Here is a 19234-nt window from a genome sequence, read left to right as displayed (position 1 = left end):
AAAAATATGTACAGACTGAGAAAATATTGTATGGCAAATATGTGCAAATACATTATTCAGATATTTCTATAAGGTACATTGAGTTTTATTTTGAAATACGTGACCGGAAACACAGCTGTTTAACTGTGGCTGACTTGACTCTGCTGGGGAGAGCTGGAGGGAAAAAAAGGAAAAAAAAACGAAGAAAAAAAGGCACATCTGAGGGGTTTGAGGGGCGGATTTGGACAAAGTTTCCCAACTGTCCCGACCCGAAGAAGCTCCGGGGGGGGTTGAAGGGGAATCGATTCCACCGGTAATTAACACAGGAGTTCTAAGTCGGTTGTTAATTAACTGTTATTTTCAGTGTGTCTGAGAGCACCGTCGTCCCAACCGCCGGAAGTCTGCATGAAGCTGCGTCTCCCACAGAGGCAACGGCGTCGACGTTTTTTTTCTGTCTTGGTTTTTTTTTTTTTTTTTTTTTTTTTATTCGAGACTTTTTTTTCTCTTTTTTTATTTTCTCTCAGTGAGATGAGCAGGGAGTGAGGAATGGAGGCGTAGGGAGCAAGGATGTTTGTGTTTACCAAGCGGCCAGCTAGTTAAGCATATGAATATATAGGCCTCCTTGTAGCTAGAGCAAGCCAGCGAACAAAAGGAGAAAATTAATGGAGGCAAGTTAGCTAGCTTCCCTTGTCTTGTTGCGTTAACCAGCTAACGCTAGCCATGATTGTTTAGAACCCAGATGTCTCATGTAGCCCTTGGCAGCTGCTTAGGTGCAGAGTACCGCATCTAGCCTGAGTGTTTTGAAAGGGAGCCCCTGATATAAACGATTTCAGACAAATTCGCATTTACACGATTTCATCAATCACTGCTAAGGTTAGCCCGCAGCTAGCAGTGCCACAGTTTTGGAGCCAGTTTGTGTCCCTCGACAGAAAAAAATGGCTCTCAGAACACTGAAACATTGACTTTGTATTACAGCAATAACGACCCCTTGTATCAGACGCTAAGTTGCCAGAAATCTACAGCCTGTGGGAAATTAATTAATTTTCCTTAGAAGCTTTCCCCATCATTTATTTATAGGTTGTGCAACTGCAGAGGGGAGAGGAGGCTCATGAAAAATAACGTTAGACATGTATTGAGTTATGCTTTGCCAATGTTTTGCATGAAATATATTGTTTCCTCACAATTGATTAGTGTAATGGTTTATTATGTTAAAGTTAATTTTTATGGGCCTGTGCTCCCCTTAAGGGCTTAACAGTTACCAGTTTTATTAAATGTCATCTTTACTAACATGTTATTACATGCATGCGTTTCTTGGTATGTGAGCAATATGGCTATGCATGGCATTCACAATCTGCACATGCATACTGAAAAATCTAACCTCACAATTTCTTTTATCGTTGGTTTAACAGTAGCAAAGTATGTGGAAAATGAAGTTAAAATGCATGCCAACATAGAACAATGAAACTATGAAACTTCCTTTTTTTGTGCTACAGAGAACATGTTGCCTTTGTGTCAGTGGGAGATGACCAGGAGACAGGATCAGAGGTTTCATGATGAAAAGATAGAAAGTAGTCTTTTAAACAGTGAGTGTTGTTTTCAACAAACCATATGCACTCTTAGAAAGGATGTTATGTTCAACACGTACTGTTTGGCACAACACAGCTGTGTTACTTTTTCCAGGCAATAAATAGTTGCAACATTCTGACACATAACATTGGGTTGTTCTCCAAAATTAGACTGTTGCTGATGCAGCAGCCACTCTAAGATTGTGAAATTTGTTAATAGCAACACATACTGTGTAAGAGACTGGTGAGGAAGTGCATGGGCTGTATCACAATACATTATAAAAAGCCTCAAATACTGATTTTCACTAGTTTTTCTTGCCTCTTCTGTCCTCATGAAGGTATTTTTTTAATATCTATCCCCTGTGAGATTGATCATCTTTGCCTGATTCCTTTTAATGTCCTCTTCTCTGTAAATCTGATCAGATGTTGTTAAAACAAACCTAACACCATAAACCTAAAAGCATTTACCTTCAACTGGTGACATTTGTAAGAGCCATCTTAAACTGACTAGTCTTTGAACGCCACACTGATCGTGAAACTTGATGTGTACAGCGTGTGTGTGGAGGAGAGGATACATGGAAAGGAAACAAACTAAGATGATTGAAATGCAGCCATGTGCGGTCTCATTTCACATGAAAGTAAAAAAAAAACAAACAAAAAAACAAACAAAAAAGAAGAGCATAGTAAGAAAGAGGAGGAGGAGGACGGGTGTTTTCTAAGTGTGTTGCTTTTTAATTACAGAAATAATGGACGATTCCCATTTCAACTCATCATACTTTTGGTCTCCCGTCCCCACTGTACAAGGACAGGTAGAGACAACCTTATTGTTGGAAATGTCTTGAAATACACATGGTTTAGTGACACACTGGAATCCAATATCACTCTGTTTATGGAGATGCTTTAAAGATGTTGATAATGACACCACTGAACAGTGCTCGCTTAGTCCGTGAAGTTGGCTTAACATCACATAGAAGTCATCTGAGTGTGAGTTCTTGACCTGGTGAAGGTTCACCTGATCACATGATCACTCCTGTCCCTCTCCTCTCTCATCACTTCAACCCCTCTTTGTTCCTTTTTTCATTTACTTTTTGCATCTCATCATGCCTTCGTTCTCTTTTCTCTCCTCCTCTGTCGTCTCCCTACATGGACCTCACCTATCATTCACTCCCACCCTTCTGCTCTCCTCATCCTTCTTTGGGACACCTCCCCCCTCCCTCCTGTTTCTTCACCATCACATTAACTTAAATTGTTTATGTGCCACCAACCTCTTCCTTCATTGTCACTCTTTTATCTTCCCTCTTTTTCATCTTATTTCCTTTGTCTTCTCTCCTGTTTTTGTCCTATTTGCTTTGTCATTTGAAATTTCTGTCCTCCTCACACACCTGTTACATCACCTCCATTATTTATCATCATTCTACTCCTCTTCCTCACCTTTACGACCCTCTTATCCCTCGCCCCTCCTGCCTCTTTCATACTTTATTATCCTTCTCCCTGTTCTTCCCCTACTTCTTCTTAACCCCATTCTCACCCTGTTGTCACTCCCCCATCTGTCCTTCCTCTTACCACCAACCCACCCCTCTACACATCCCTCTTTAGATCGAGAACGCCATGTTCCTGAACAAGGCGAAGGAGCAGCTAGGTCCAGAGAAGACCAACGCACCCTCCTTCCCTCACTCGTCTGCGTCTTCCACCTCCTCCCCCCACTACCCTACGGCTGTGCTCGCCATACCCGGCTCAGTGGATGGAGGGCCCGGGGTGCGGGTCGTTCCCAAACAGGAAGGAGGTGGCGGCGGCGCACCATTAAGTGCAGTCGGGGGACACCTGCATCAATCACACACTTCCCAGAACGTCACCGTTGTGCCTGTTCCCTCGACGGGGATCATGACTGCAGGTCAGTGAGCTGCTGCTTTCCCTGCCTGAATCATCACGTCCCCCACTTCAGTTGCTATTCCTCTGTTGTCTTATTATATTTGTTTGTTGGTATCTTAAAGATGTATGCTTAAGGAACAGTTGCGCAACACACCTTAAGTTAAGATTTTCATCTGAGTTAAGGTTTCCTTGAAATAAAAGCCGTTGCACAAAACACCAAGTCTTCTCCTTAAAGTTTCCTTAAAATGTTCACTTAGGTTTTCAAGTTTTGTTCTTGGTATTCTATTTAAGGAATCTCTTAAAGTCAAGAACTTCTGACTCAATCTTAACAGCGACATGAACTGAGTTTAAGGTGGTAAGTGAAGGAAATGAACTCATCCCAGGATGAGTGGGAGAACTCACCCTTAACAATGAGGAATTGTACATTACTCACTCCTTTAATGTTGACTGCTTCCCAGAAGTTATAACCAGTATCACAAGCTAATGCCAGCAAACAAACAGTCTCCATGGAAACAGTAGAATTTTACTGCTATAAAATCTCTTTTACTGCTGTAAAATCTCTTTTACTGCGGTAAATTTCTTAACTTTTTTCCATAAACTTCGTGAATCACTTTAAGTCAGTTACATTTTTGCACAAAAGACCTTAGCAACCAAGGTTCACTGTGATGAAGTTAAAACAACAAGAGGATGAGGTATCACAAGTGCTAATCAACAGTCTCCATGGAAACAGTAGAATTTTACCGGTGTAAAATCTGTTTAACTGTTGTAAATTGCTTAACTTTTTTCCTTAACTAAGGAAACCTTTCAAGAGATTCAAGTAACTCCCTCAGCTAAGGGGAAATGAAACCTTAAATGTCACACTTAAGTAGAAAACTTAAGATGTTTTGTGAAACTGGCCCCTGGAGTACTGTAAATATTCAACTACAGCTAACACTAATGTTGATCTGAATATTTAGTTTGGATCCATAAAAGTCACTTTGTGTTCACTGTCATCAGGTTTTAGCAGCAGTTTTAAACTGCAGGTTAACAACATGAATTGCTTGTAAAGAATTTTAGCATCATGCCAAGTCTGCTGTGTTATTGTTGCAGCTTTGACCCTTATACAAAAGTATTATTGTGGCTTTAAATAATGGTAGTCTAACATGCAGAGAGAATAAATATAAAATGTTTGTTTTGAGCAGCTGGACAGCCAGATGACAGTCTGTCTTTTCCTCCTAGCGGGGTTAGTGATCACCACCCCTCAAGGCACACTGGTCCCCACTGCCTCCACGCAGTCCTTTGTAGCTGGACACCCCACTGCTACCACCATGATAGTGTCTGCAGTACACCCCTCTAACGCAGGTAAAACACAGGCACAGCGCAGCATCACTTCAGTCATTTCGACATGTTAATGCAGACTGTGTTCGATAATGGTACTGTCATTTTTAACATGCATGTCAGGGGAATACATGAGCTTTTTCAGTAGTGTTTTGAATTACAGTCCCCACAGTAAAACTCACCCACTCTACCGGAGCAGGTGGGATTGAGCACTTTGCTCACAGGCACCATGACGCAACCTGATCAAAGAGAATTTGATACTAGATTAATATAATATGAACCTTATTTTCTCTGTTTGATGTCTCCACACCGGCGACGGTCAGAGCTGGCGCCATCTTGTTTTCAGGTTGTACGGCCCATTCTCATGGACATGATGTCTCAGTAACACCTTGACTGAACTTCTTCAGATTTGGCACAAACATTCACTTGGACTCAAGGATGAACTGATTAGATTTTGTTCAGCAAAGGTCAAGGTCACAGTGTCCTCACAAAACATGGTTTTAGCCTTGTGACTTTAGGGAATTTCTTCAAGTTTGGTAAAAACATTCACCGGGACTCAAAGATACACTGATTAGACGTTGGTGGTCAAAGGTCAGTGTGACCTCACAAAACACTTTTTAGCCATAACTCAAGACTTTACAGCAATTATGACAGAATTTCACACAAATGGTTCATATTTTATTTGACTCTGGATAAACAGAGATGTAACCTGAAACTAGTCTGAGTGGAGGAGGCAGACACCCACCAGGAGGTGATTCTAGTTCATTTTTAAAACATAACATCTCTTGACCTGAGATCAAAGTAAATTGAGGCCAAATTTCATTTGAATAAGAGATTCCTGTTTTCCATCCACAATTTATTTAGATTTCAGCATTGATGTGAGGGACCAATTGTGTGTTCTCTCTGCCCCTCGCCCCCCTCATTTACCTTTCCCTCGCTTGTTTCCAGACAAGAAGGAGGATATTTCTGTCCCTCCTGCAGTTGTGATGCCAGCACCGTCAAAGCGAGGCAGGAAGAGCAAACAGATGATGGGCAGAGTGGCTGGAGTAGGTGGGGTCCTCCCTCCAGGCAGCGATGCTTTAATATTGGCACACCTAGCCGCAGGTGGACAGGTGAGGGCCTCTGTTATACATATGTATGACTTTAGCGTGGATTGTCATCATTTTCATCATAACTAATATGTTGTCATTGTGTTATAGCACCACACGGGTGACCCATACGACCTGTCAAATGATGAAGATGATCATACTAACAAGGACGGCCCCAAATCCTACAGGTAGTACTGTTGGTGACATCACAGATTTATATTAAACATTAAGAACAGGACATCTCTGCCAATACAGACACTATAGATAGAATAATATATTTGTTTTGTTTTGTTTTGTGGGCTGTAAGCCCTATTATACGGTACTGAAGTCTTTATTGGGGGACATCTATTATTAGCTGAGATTGTGCTGATTCTGAATCTGTGTAGCACTTAAAAGTGACTACTTTATTAAGAAAAACACAAAGATATGAAAAAACGAAAAAGTCTTATTGTGGGCCTTAGAAGGTTGAAAACAAATTTGAAAAAAAAAGAAAATATTTGAATTCATAAGATCAGGTAGGAAACTTTACCTTAACAACAAGCAAATGCAAAAGATTTAAAAGATGTTATGTTATTTATATCCTCCATGTGATCTTATATTAAATCTTTTCCTTTCTCTCTCACTTCTTACCTGCCAAGGTGTCGAATGTGTGCGGTGACGTTCTTCAGCAAGTCTGACATGCAGATCCACGCCAAGTCCCACACTGAAGCCAAGCCCCACAAGTGTCCCCACTGCTCAAAGTCGTTTGCCAACTCCAGCTACCTGTCCCAGCACATCCGCATCCACAGCGGGGCCAAACCCTACACCTGCACCTACTGCCAGAAAACATTCAGGCAGCTCAGTCACCTCCAGCAGCACACACGGTACTGGGGCTGAGTGGTTTGTGAAGTCCTGTGTGTGTGTGTGTGTGTGTGTGTGTGTGTGTTCGTGTGTGTGTGTGTGTGTGTGGAAAAGGGGGTCTGCTTGTGCATGTGGTTTTTCTGTTGTTAAAGCACATGTGTGTGAGCCTGGATGTGTGTGGTGATGGATGAAGGGATTTGCTGGGGGGTTTTGGGAGAGTGTTGACAGTGTAAAGCTGTTTTTGCACAGTCTAAGCATCAAGTTTGAAGGTACCACACTTAAACCAGTAAATCACAGCTTTTTTTTTTACCTATTTATCAAAGATTAGTTGTATCTTCATAACAGATAAATTATCAGAACAGGAAGCCAGTTTCGTCACTAAATGTAACAGTTGCTTTTATGAGATAAAATCCTCCCAGAATACACAAGAGCCTCAGTGGATGCTCCAGTGTTTGGTTGAGGTTTCCTTTTTCATCCCTGCTTGTGATACAGTCACAAGCTTGTCTTGATCCTGTCTGCATGTTGTCTTATCTTACTTATTCTGCTTTCTTCGGCTCCACCTCTGCTTTCACACAAATCCTTCAAACATCCTTTCTTTGGTTTGAAGCATCTTCTGGAGATCTTTCACTGTCATAGGAGCCACTGATTGTGTTAAATTATCCCCCTTTTCAACTGAATTCTAGTGTAATGCATTCAATTGAGAAAAAAATAAATCTTCTCTGTTTTTCTGAATTCACAAGATAATCTTGTGAATTCAGAAATACAGAGCAGAATTTATTTTCAAGTGGATGCATTACACGTCCATAGAATTCCATGTCAAGCAAAAAAACCCAGTGAACATAGAATTTTAGCTAACATCACATACTGGCACTGATCAACAACTTTTTCATTGCTTATAAATGAAACAGTCAATTAACAGATTATGAAAATGTCAGTCTCTTATTTAAATCCCACAAGTATTAGTACATTCTGTACACAATGTATAATCAGTCACCACCTTAAATCAATCAATATTGTCTACTACACTGAGTTAGCCTGCATGTTTTACACACCTTAATGATCACAACTCCAAATGGCACAAAGCTGCAAATCAGACATTGAGAATTACTGTGTGTGACAGTGTAAGTGATGAAACCACCTTTCTCCAGGTCACCACTCCGATAAATGCTTTTTTTTTTGCCACAATATTTTTCATAATTCACATCATGAATTACAGCCTATAGCATTGGCATAATATACTGTATACTTCAGCATATAATAGCTGCATTCACTCAGAACATAGGAAGAAAAAAAAACATCAACAAACAAACAAACAAATGCTCCTTTATTAATTATGATGATACAAAATATAACAAGTGTTTAGACGAAGAGAGAAAAAAGTGACAAACTGCCTTGCTCACAGAAATTAGTCACTCACTTGATCATCTGTTAAATCTTTAACCTTAACATAATTAATGAAGGGCCTTCATGTATTACATAATACATGCTGTTTAGCCTTTAAAATGTAGGATATCCTTTCTAATGGAAGGCCTGATAACATCTGTCTTATCCATTGAGTCGTGCTTGGTCTGTGAATTTTTTTCCCATAATAGTAAAATGCATTTTTTGGCTTAAAGCAAACTTCTGTTTTACTATAGTTGTTCCTCTGGATATAAACCCAACAGAAAAAGCTTAGGATTCAGTAAAATCTTTTTTGAACTGATAAATGTTTTAATTTTACATTTAACCTAGTGGTCACCTTTTTCATGTCTTCATTTCTCCTATTACCATGCACTGGGTTTTCTTTGTGGGTTTGAGGCAATTAGTTTTAAAGAGGATGTGCTCCACACATTTTGAATTTACATTTCAGTTTGACTGCAGCAGAGCCAGACATTCGCTTACAGTATATATTATACATTATACATGATACACACTCACACTCCACTCAAAGCAGGGCACACCAAATGGAGAGAGAGACTGCGAGAGAGAAAGAGAGAGAGAGAGAGAGAGAGAGAATCGTGTGACTGTGCTTGCTGTATGTTTTTGTTCTGTGTTTTCACAACTCAGACGCAGCACAAAGAGCACACTGTCAAACCTAATGATCTATGATCAACACGATTGATCGCAGATCCTGTTAACTTAAAGCGCATGATTTAGTCTTCAGTTCATCATGAAGTTTGGTCATGCTGTAGCTTAAAAATCTCTCGCTGTTTCTCTCTCTGTTTCTCTGTCTCCATCCCCCACCCCCCCTCAACCCTCCAATCCTTGGTTTCCCGTGTTAGAAACCACACTGAGGCCAAGCCCCACAAGTGTCCCCACTGCTCCAAGTCGTTTGCCAACTCCAGCTACCTGTCCCAGCACATCCGCATCCACACTGGGGCCAAGCCCTACTCCTGCTCCTACTGCCAGAAAACATTCAGGCAGCTCAGTCACCTCCAGCAGCACACACGGTACTGGTCTGGGTGGATTTGAATGTTGGGGTGGGTTTTTATATGTGCATGTATGGGAGCAGGTGCACAGAGAGTTATTTGTGATTGTTTGCATCTTTTTGGACTTGAGTTTTTATGCGTTTTTAACATCTTCCAAATTCAGAAGGCAGACTGTGGTATCACACGGTGTTCTTCGACAAAGTCAGAGTAACCAAAAGATTTCTACAACTCAAATCTGTAGACATAGTAGTTAATAAAACCATATAACAAAAGGAACTGCCTTTAGTGGAAGTGAAGGTAAATGAAGTGGAAACTAAGAAATAAGAAAGCAAAGGGTTGAACTATCAAGCTATTAAAATGTGTTAACTTTTATTTGTGAATGATGGTAATTGATAGAATTGATCAAGTTTGAATTGAATTGTAATAACACTGCTCTATGTATAATATGTTGCATGTGACTCTCAAAGTGTAATTAACTAATCTTGTAAAATATTTTATTTTGATTTTTTTTAGGATTCACACCGGTGACCGACCGTACAAGTGTAACCATCCTGGCTGTGAAAAAGCTTTCACTCAGTTGTCCAACCTACAGGTAAATTTACTCACAGGTTTGTTCCTCTGCAGTGACCTGATGACATCTTAAGTAAGACTTTAGCCGTTTCTCTCTCTGCGTTCTTCTCTGTACTTGTTTACTTGTGAAACGTCATCAGTCACAGTCCAAGTACTGTTCCAGTTCAAAGTCCAAATGTACCCAAGTACAGATCAAATATCTGAAGTGTTCTCGCTCCACCCGTTTTCCCCCAGATACATCTGTGTGTGACTTGTGTGGACTTGGGCCAGCTAAGTATCCCAGAATGCATTTTGCACCAAATAGAAACAATGGCACGAAGGGATCCTTCTGGTTGAAGGATCCCTTCGAGTGCAATTTACTGGTGGTTCTGTTGTCTGTAGTGTTTTGATATCTGATAAAAATTCCTTTTGGAAGATGAAATTTGATCTCTGACTTGAAATATAATATTTGTTGCTGCTGGTTAGTGTGAGAAAATGAAGCTAAAAATATTATTAATATGTAATTGCTGGAAGGTTTAACAACAGTGCTGCCTCTGACAGCTTCTTTGTACAAATATACCACCACATCTCAATAACAATAAATATATATAAATGAAAATGATCAGAGGCAGTGTGCTGCATAAATGTCATTAGATTCTTAATACTGCAATTTGTCTGTTTGTGGAGATTTGAATTTAGATGAATTTGGCACAGTTCAGTCAGGTACAGGTGTGATGAAGTGTAACCTGTGCCGAGCTGAGCTGCTGATATTAGGAAACACACTGCGTCTGGACTTCTGAGTTGAACTTGTGAAGTGAAGTTCAAACTTTCAAGTACAGGAGTCTGAACTTGGCTCTGGATTTCTTCTTATCTGTTCCTCTTTTTTTACCCAAATCTCCTGCGTGTTTCCTCTCCCCTCCCCACAGTCTCATCGTCGGCAGCACAACAAAGACAAGCCGTTCAAGTGCCACAACTGTAACCGTGGTTACACAGATGCTGCCAGCCTGGAGGTGCACCTGTCTACACACACTGTTAAACACGCGAAGCTGTTCTCCTGTGGCCTCTGTAACCGATCCTATACCTCGGTAGGTTAAATGATTTATATGTAAATATACTGAGGGAAGACAACCAGCCATTTTTAATCCTTCTGTTTTTTTCATGTCTTCTGTTTCTGTCTTTCTCTGACCCCAGGAGACGTATCTAATGAAACACATGAGGAAGCACAACCCCGACCCGCTAGCGGTGGCAGCAACAGTAGCTGCCCATCAGGCCCAGGGCCTTACACCAGGAGGGGGCAGGGGAAGAGGCCGTGGCCGAGGGAGAGGAGGTGGAGGTGCAGGCAGAGCGAGTCAGCTCCAAAACCAGACCAATCCAAATAACACCAACCAGAACCCTAACGCGGGACCCCCAGGCAGCTACCAGCCCCCCCAGCAACCCACGGAAGCCGTGGTCCCATGCCCGTTTGACCTGCACCAGTACAAGACAGTGGCGGCCAGTGAGATCCAGTACAAACCGGTCTCTGTGGCGGACCTACCAGTGGTCCACAAAGACCTTTGCCTAACTGTCTCCACATCAGCCATTCAGGTGGAGCACATGAACTCATAGGCTGCGTCTTCCCCCTCTGTTCCAGGAATCACTGCAGTGTAAAAAGGTCCATAAGAACAAGTCATTTAATTGTGTTCAGTATTAGAGTCTTAAAACAAGAAAAAACAAAATGGCTGGTGGTGATTTTTTACTGAATTTGAAAATACAACAAGACATCAGTGGAATCAGTTTAGATTCACTTCTCTGTGACTTTATTTTGAAAGGGGTTGTTGTTTGATCATGTTCAAAGATACAAGTCAAAGTTAATTCACTTGGTGCCATTTTTTTCTTCCTTTTAAGATGCTTAAATGCTGAGTACAACATTAAATTACTTGTTAGAACACAGATATTTTACAATGTGCTTCTCAGTTCCAGAGCCCACTTGTGCCAAGTACACGACCGGTCAAAAGTTTCACAACACTTCCATGTTTCCAGTTTTTATTGAGATTTAAGAAGCTCAAGTCCAGTGAATAACCTTGAATGGTACAAAACAAAGCAGTAAAAGCCAAAGATAAATAAAGAATGAAAGAAAATATGTATATGAAATAGAAAAGAAGAATTTTTAGAGGCTAAGAAATTGGTTAACTTGCAAATTTCCTGCAGTAGAGGAAGCATTGAACGTTAATGCAAACAAGTTGCTTCCTGCAGGTGCCTCAAAACATTAGAGGAAAAGAACAGAACCATGGAGCTGGTTTAGGATGAACTGCACAGAAGGTGAAGAAAAATCAACCTACAAGTGCAACACATTAGTGGGAACTTCTAGACTTTCTGAGCAAAATACTTTCTGATTTCCATTGTGAACAGAACGTCACAAGTGTATTCAAGTCAGAAATTTAGATAAAATTGAGTTCAACAAGAAAATTCAACGATTGCTTGTTTTTAAAATCCCCAATTGTTTATTTTTTATGCTTTAATTTCACAAACACTGGGAATAACAGCTGGAAAAATGTGGTGTTGTAAAATTTTTGACCGGTACTGTATCTCTCAGTAGAAATGCTGGTCTAGGACTCTAATATAAATAGTTTGTGAAGACTTAACCAAAACTTAATCTGAGATCAGTTTTGTCTTTTATATGATTATGAATAATATGGGGATTAAATCCACACCTGAGTCTCTCTAAAGTCAATGGACAAGTGAACAAAGTATTTGTTAAAACCTGATCCTAAACCAGCAGTCCTGCTCTGAGAGTCTTGATAAAAGAGGCTCACTGGTGTCCCTTCATGTTTTTTCATCGGAGAATTAAGGTGTAAAATATCTGTAAAATAAAAAAAATTACACTATTTTCTGCACATTTATGGTCCAAAGAATGGTGTAATTTAAAAAAAAAAACATTCAGATCACATTAATCTGAAGATTCTCCACCGTTTAGTTCAAGCCAAAACAAGCGAAAGAAAGAAGACAAGGAGTGGATCTGACAAACTGTAGAGACACAGAACTGACACAGAAAAAAGAGGACGGACTAAGTAGATAAAGTTTGAATGACACTGTGAAGGTGCCGTGGAAAATAGAGGATCTGGATCAGACAAGCAGAACTGGAGCCTGAGAGAAGAAGTAGAAGGAAGAAAATGGGGCTGTATCTCAGTGTTCATTTCACAGAATCATGGCGTCCTTATTTACACCCTTCTCCCCTCAGACAGCGAGGAGATGAGGAATCATTTCCTCGTCGGAGCCCAAATTATTGAACAAAAGAGACAGAACTGGTAGAAGGATGCACTAAATGTGAGGAACCTGCAGCCGAGAGAGAGCGAGAGAGGAGGGGGTCGGGGGGGTGGGAGGGGTCATAAAGAAAGCACTTGATGAAGCTTGTACTTCACGCCTATGTTTGTCACCCTTGTACTTTTTTTAATATATCATGTGTGTATTTTTCTACCAACAGAGGAACGTGTGAACAAACTCGGAGAGAGAAAAGTGAGGAGCATGAATGTGAAGGGAACAGGGAGTAAAAGTCCGAACAGAGCGTCGTCGTCGTCCCATTTTTTTTCTTACTATACAAAGAAAGTTTACTATCCTCGGCATCGTCAGGGTAGGTAGCTGTTGGGGAAATAATGATTGTGTGATAAAAATGGCTGACAGGTACTGTTATCAATCTTTTTTTTTAAAAGGACTTTTCATACATATTACTACTTTCATTATAACTGTACTGCAAATGTTATCCACATTATTATCAAACTGAGGCATTATTGTATTTCAGTATGCTGTACATAAAAATAGATAGAAAAGACTTTTTTCATCTGTAAAAGGGAAGTATGTCCTGTGTAAAGCATATATGGAAACTAAAGGAAGTCAAATTAACAAGTACCAAATCATTGGCTGTGTCCCAGGTCACCCTCTGAGAAGTTTGGGAATTACCTAAAAAGTTTGTTAAATTATGGGAAGATCTTTTTTCTCTCTCTTTAATAGTGACATTGCAACTTTTCCTGCACTTTCCCACTGATATTCAGTCTAATTATGGCATAAACTGATTGTTTGGCCAAGTTAAGTGTAAGTTTTATTTGTAGGAGTCATAAACAGGAGCTGACTGAACAATTGATCTGAAAACTAAATTTTAATGAGAATTCCTTCATAAACATTTTCCCAAATGACCTTAATGAATAAATAACATTAAACGAGGCTGTGACGGAGTTGACCTGGGACACTGCCGCCATGTTTTTGTGCACAAGCTATCTCTACCCAATCAAAATGTTCAAGCAGCCCACACACAGGGCTGACTGTCTTCATGTATACTCCTCCTTGTATTTCATTGTGTCTTTTTATGAAAAATAACCCATTCTCAATATTCTTGTTAATGTTATTTACTGATGCTCCTGACAATAATAATACAGTTATTAACTGCCCTCTTATGCTACACTCTTGCATACTGTATACACAGTTACACCTCTTGCTCATCTGAACAGACTGTTTCTTCCCTTAAGGAGAATAAAAAAGTTCAAAAACAGTTTACGATGAAAAAGCTTCAGACTGCATGGTACTGTTAAGAATGTATGATTATTTGATTTTTTTTTTGACTGGTTTGATAAAATCTGAGGCCCAAGTTGTGTCTGATTTTTGCCGCATTACAATTTTTAAATCCCTTTTAGAAATGACACATGGTGAGAGAGGTGGAAGAGGCTACAGTAAAGTGTTCATGATTAATCAGTTTGACAAAAAAAGACATCACAACCAACCACACATAATAAGCTTGGAGAAATCAGCCTTTATTTTGAAGGTCATTGTAGAACATTTTTACAAAGTGAACAGACCAAGAAGGATAATTAACATGTTCAGAAACCAATCAATGAATAAATGAATGCACGAACACAACCAAACAAACAAACCTTTATACCTCAGTAGACTCCTCCCACCAAGGATATTTTGATTCATCACCACAGGTGTAGCTAACATTAACAAGCAGCTCCAGGTGTGTCAGTGAACCAGGGCCATGCCACTGAAACACATAGCTATGATTATGATATTAGTTACATCTGTTCACATCAGCCTGTCCTGCCTCCTGACATATTCTGAAGTGATTCCCTTGTTACAGCTTGCATCAGTTACTGACAGACACCAGATGGAGCCATTTGTCAAAAAAAAGCCTTGTTGAAATGATGCAGTCATTTCTTTTAGTTCAAACCATGCAGTGTCCTTGGTAAAAACATGGATTTCCAGGTCTGCTGATATTTCCTTTTTCATCAGTTACTGACAGACACCAGATGGAGCCATTTGTCAAAAAAAAGCCTTGTTGAAATGATGCAGTCATTTCTTTTAGTTCAAACCATGCAGTGTCCTTGGTAAAAACATGGATTTCCAGGTCTGCTGATATTTCCTTTTTCCTTACAAGTTGGCAACAGACTTTTCCTAGAATATACACAGGAAACATCAATACTCCGCACTTGTGCTAAGACTTGCAAAACAGCCATTTAGTCATCAACGTTTTATCATTAGAAACCGCATCGAAAGAGAAAAGGGAGTTCACAGTGTGATGTAGATGACTAAATCCGACCCATACTTGGGCCTGACTCATGTGTTGGGTCAAGGGTTTCATTTTGCTGTCTGGGTTCTGCCTTGAAATAACAGATTATTTGTTGATTCATCAGTGGGGAGGAGGTAAACTGGATCTGGTTAGGTAATAGTGGACATTGGACAGTTCACATGAAGAATGGTCGTCTTCTATCAGACTGTCCATAGGTGAAATAAACATCAGAGATGCTTTGCTACAAGGTATGGCTACATGGTACGACGACCAGCTCTTCCTCTTGATGGTATTGTTTGGTGGTGGGATGGCCAGAGCATAGTAGGGAACCCCTTCAGCATCTTCAGCAAGTATCTCAGGGTCAGCGTTTCACCCCTTAGCCTATACGCCTCACCTATGTGGGGCAGTGAAGACTAACTAGCCTTCAATTGCTGAAGGGTTCCAACTATGAGCTCCTGTTAGGCACAACCATCTTGAACTGGTCTCAGCTGCTGTGGCGATCTCCCCAGTGGCTTTCTTCAAGTTGTTGTCTTTCTTCAGTTCCCAACCAATGTTCTGCAAGAAATAGCGCAGCAATGTTGCTGGAAAACCACGGCAGCCAACTTCAACGGGGAACAGAACTGAGAGTGCCATCCTTTGACAAGAGCCTTGTAGAGCAAGCACTGGTACTTGGCTTTTCAGCTGGTGGGAGACAGATAGCCTGTCTTCTCAGGGCACTGTGAGTTTGACTACTAAGATGGTTTTTGTACTCTTGGATAAAAGAACCATGTCTGTCCTGAGTGAGGTTACTGCCACCCCCTCCGGGAAGACAAGTCTCCTCTTTAGACCTCCAGTCTGATGCCTGATGCAAAATGGAGGAAGGAATCTTGGTGGTTGTTTCATGCTTTAGTAGTGGGTAGTGGTGCCGGGTGTTTGTTGGCATTGATTGAATTAATGTTTTTATCCTGCTGGAATAGTCATGATAATTTTTCTCAAAAGTGTCTGAAGTCCCTGCCCACTGTGACCTTACTCCTGACTGACTTTAGTCACCTCAGCCCCCGCTTGGCTCTTTTCAGATAGTGTAGGTGGTGCCTTAAAATTGGCAACACCATTGGTGGTGTTTCGTCGATGCTGAACCCCTTCGATCCGGCTGAAGTGACTTTGCCGTCCACAGATTCTTCCCATGATGCCCCTGGACACTGCTGGCGACAGCATCAGCATGACCACAGGCTCCAGGAAAACATTACAGGAGCTTGTCAACATGGCGTACATCCTCCAGTCAACACTTTCCTCCAACACAAACCCCACAATGTGCGAGGCGTTGTAAGGCGCATAGCACACCACAAACACAGCGAGGGTGAAGAGGGCAACAGTCAGGACTCTTTTCTTCCCTATAGGAGGCAAATTCGAGTGCCACACCAGGGTAACGCAGCGCAGCGTGCAGAAGGACGTCACAATCAGAGGCAGAAGAAACAGGACGATGGCCATCTCCAGGCGCAGAGGCAGCAGAACCGCCAGCTGGGAGGCGTTGAAGTTCTCATAGCAAGCTGAGGTGTGATCCTGGATGGAGATAAAGTAAGCGCCTCCCTCAGCCACAAGGGCAAAGCTGAGGTGTAGCATCACCAACGCCCAAAGGGCAGCGCTGATGAAGCAGGAGATTCTCGCACGGCGGTACCTCTTGTAGATAATCGGGAATGCGATGCTGAGGTAACGCCCCACTGTCACAGCAGTGATGAAGAGGCAGCTGCCGTACAGTGAGGAGAAGAGGAAGAAGTTGTAGATGGGGCAGATGAGTGGCGGCAACCTCCAGTCCTGAAGCAAAGTCTCCAGAGCCTTAACAGGGAGCCAGACCACGAGCACCAGGTTGGCCAGGCACAGGTTGAGGGCGTAGACCACGTTGGGGGTGGCGCCACGCTTGCGGGCCTTGCGCACATACACAAAGAGGACGAGCAGGTTGGAGGGAAGGCCGAGCAGGAAGGTGAAGGTGTAGACGGAAAGAGCAACACAGTCCTTCACAGTCACCTGCATCTCTTCAGTTTAGGACATGGATGCCGCAGGAAGTCCAGCAAACACGTAGCACCTCCTCCAGTTTATCATGACAAATATAAATCGTCAAACAAATTCAAACTGACAAGAAAGTCTCAACTTAGACGAAACAAAATGCACTTTTGTTCTTGTGTCTTCTTCATTTATAATCCACATCTTTGTAAAAACACTAATTCTCCATTAATGGCAGCAAAGTTCTCGTCCAATCTGGTAAGGAAGCAGCTGTAGAGCCGAGTTTCTCCCTATGCCATGTTCAGAGACGACTCCAACAATAGAGCATCATCTCTGAGACAGGTGAAAAAAAAAAAAAAAAAAAAAAAAAGGAGGCGGTGGCCACAATACGCTGATGCATGTGGGCACGAAGGGGGCGAGGTGCACACGACATCATGACAGAGATGCAGATAAGGAGATGCATCCACTCAGGCATAAGGAGGGGGGCATTTAGCAGGCACCAGGTTTGCCTTAATTGCCCTCTCAGCGGAGGGTAACAGACAGGTAGCATCTGGGCCCTTAAGTGAAATGATTCAGAATAATTCCGCGTGTCAGGAAGCACATGGCCGTCCCCTTAAAGCTGAGGCCATCTAAGTGAACTGGAGGACGCAGCAGTAAAGTCATAAATGTGCTGAGGCTGATGGTCAATGTGAGAAGAGGATGGTTCATGCTTTGGGAAACAATGACTTGTTTTTATGGTGGAGAATGAGTTCCTTAGTTTGTGTGTGTCTGTTTGTGTGTAAAAGAAGAGTGGGTGTGTCATGCAAAAGGCTTTTGGTGAAGAAAATGGAGCAGAAAATTACTGTTGACATGTTGCAGAGGCATTTTATTAGAGCAGAATGACAGATACCAGGAAATGTTTTCCCAAGAAAAGACCTGAGGTGGTGCAAAACATGGCTGCTCGTCATTCAGTCAGTCTATTGATCCAATTTTCTGAACAAATGTGTATAATGTGTAGTCTTCTGATATCTTGCCATGAATGTTTGCAAAGTACTGATGGCCTATTTACCTTCTTTATTACCTGAAGTGAAAGTGACATTAGCACCAGCCTTACAGCTCATATTTCTTCTCTGTTTTTCCAGGAAGCCTCAATGAGAATTTCTAACAGACAGCGATTTTATCATGGTCATGAAACTGAAACTGTTGGATGTTATCAATACTTAAGACTATGGTTAGATACCAGACTCACTTTTAAGAGCCATGTGAACACCTGTAAAGCAAACTGAAGGTACAACTGGATTTTTGTGCGGAAACAAATCTTTGTTTCTGTACAAAGACCATCGTACAATATACAATTCTGTCTGGTCTTGATTACGGTGATGTTGTTTATATGCATGTTTTTTCCACCACTCTAAAGCCTCTTGACTCTGTGTCAGGTGTGACGGGTGCGCTTTACAAAAAGAGATCTACAAAATAACCATTTTGATTAACAAAGTAAGAAATTTGCACAAAAATAAGTTAACTAACAAAAATGATAAAAAAAAGTGACAGTAACATTAATTATGCAAAAACAATATATAAATACACATTAAATTAAATTACAAATGCAGAATACCAAATAAGTAAAAAGGAAAATCAGGTGTAGCACAGTACCATTACTGTTATTACTCACATTATATGTTATGTTATAGATCCCCCCACCCGCCCAACCACTCATACACACTCACGCACACACTCTATCCCCAGCTCCTGTTCCCATCACACTCCCACTATCTTTGTATAACATAAGGGAATTCTAAATTTTAGAAAAATGATGCTCTTTGATTTAAATTTAAAGAGAGCAGGAAGTGAAGGAAAACTGGGAAAGTTACAGTGTCTTATTTGAAAATATCTGAAACAATGAGATTGAGGTAGTCCAAATGTTGACGTTAGATAAGAAAAACTGGAGAAAACCCCATCCACACATAAATCTTGAAAAGGTCTTGATACCTTTTCTTTAACACTGAGAAAACGTTGACTCTAACAATGAAGGGGGAAATAAATAGTTATTACAAATTGGAGCCAAGGTTGATGCAGATAAGAACCTAAAATAATGTCTAAATTGCTGCCAGATCTTTAGAGTGGTAAAAA

At 41.1% G+C, this 19234-nt stretch overlaps 2 protein-coding genes across 2 annotated transcripts; one reads left to right on the top strand and one right to left on the bottom strand.

Annotated features, from left to right (window-relative positions):
• Positions 1-324: 324 nt before the first annotated feature.
• Positions 325-14230, top strand: znf384a (zinc finger protein 384 a). The gene is made up of 11 exons (XM_023394880.2): positions 325-1562; positions 2286-2353; positions 3141-3435; positions 4632-4754; positions 5679-5842; positions 5930-6006; positions 6457-6681; positions 8920-9087; positions 9580-9658; positions 10542-10700; positions 10807-14230. The coding sequence occupies exons 1-11, from the start codon at positions 1478-1480 to the stop codon at positions 11218-11220; spliced, it is 1857 nt and encodes a 618-aa protein (XP_023250648.1). The 5' UTR covers positions 325-1477; the 3' UTR covers positions 11221-14230.
• A 1923-nt stretch (positions 14231-16153) lies between these two features.
• On the bottom strand, positions 16154-17173 carry LOC111645590 (free fatty acid receptor 3). The gene has a single exon (XM_023394838.2). The coding sequence runs from the start codon at positions 17153-17155 to the stop codon at positions 16154-16156; it is 1002 nt and encodes a 333-aa protein (XP_023250606.1). The 5' UTR covers positions 17156-17173.
• Positions 17174-19234: the final 2061 nt, after the last annotated feature.

This window comes from Seriola lalandi, unplaced genomic scaffold (assembly GCF_002814215.2).
Source record: "Seriola lalandi dorsalis isolate HSWRI2012SDOR001 ecotype SW California unplaced genomic scaffold, Sedor1 jcf7180002054954, whole genome shotgun sequence".
Lineage (NCBI taxonomy): Eukaryota > Metazoa > Chordata > Actinopteri > Carangiformes > Carangidae > Seriola > Seriola lalandi.
Note: the sequence above shows the minus strand (reverse complement) of the source record. Positions and strands in the feature narration are given on the sequence as shown.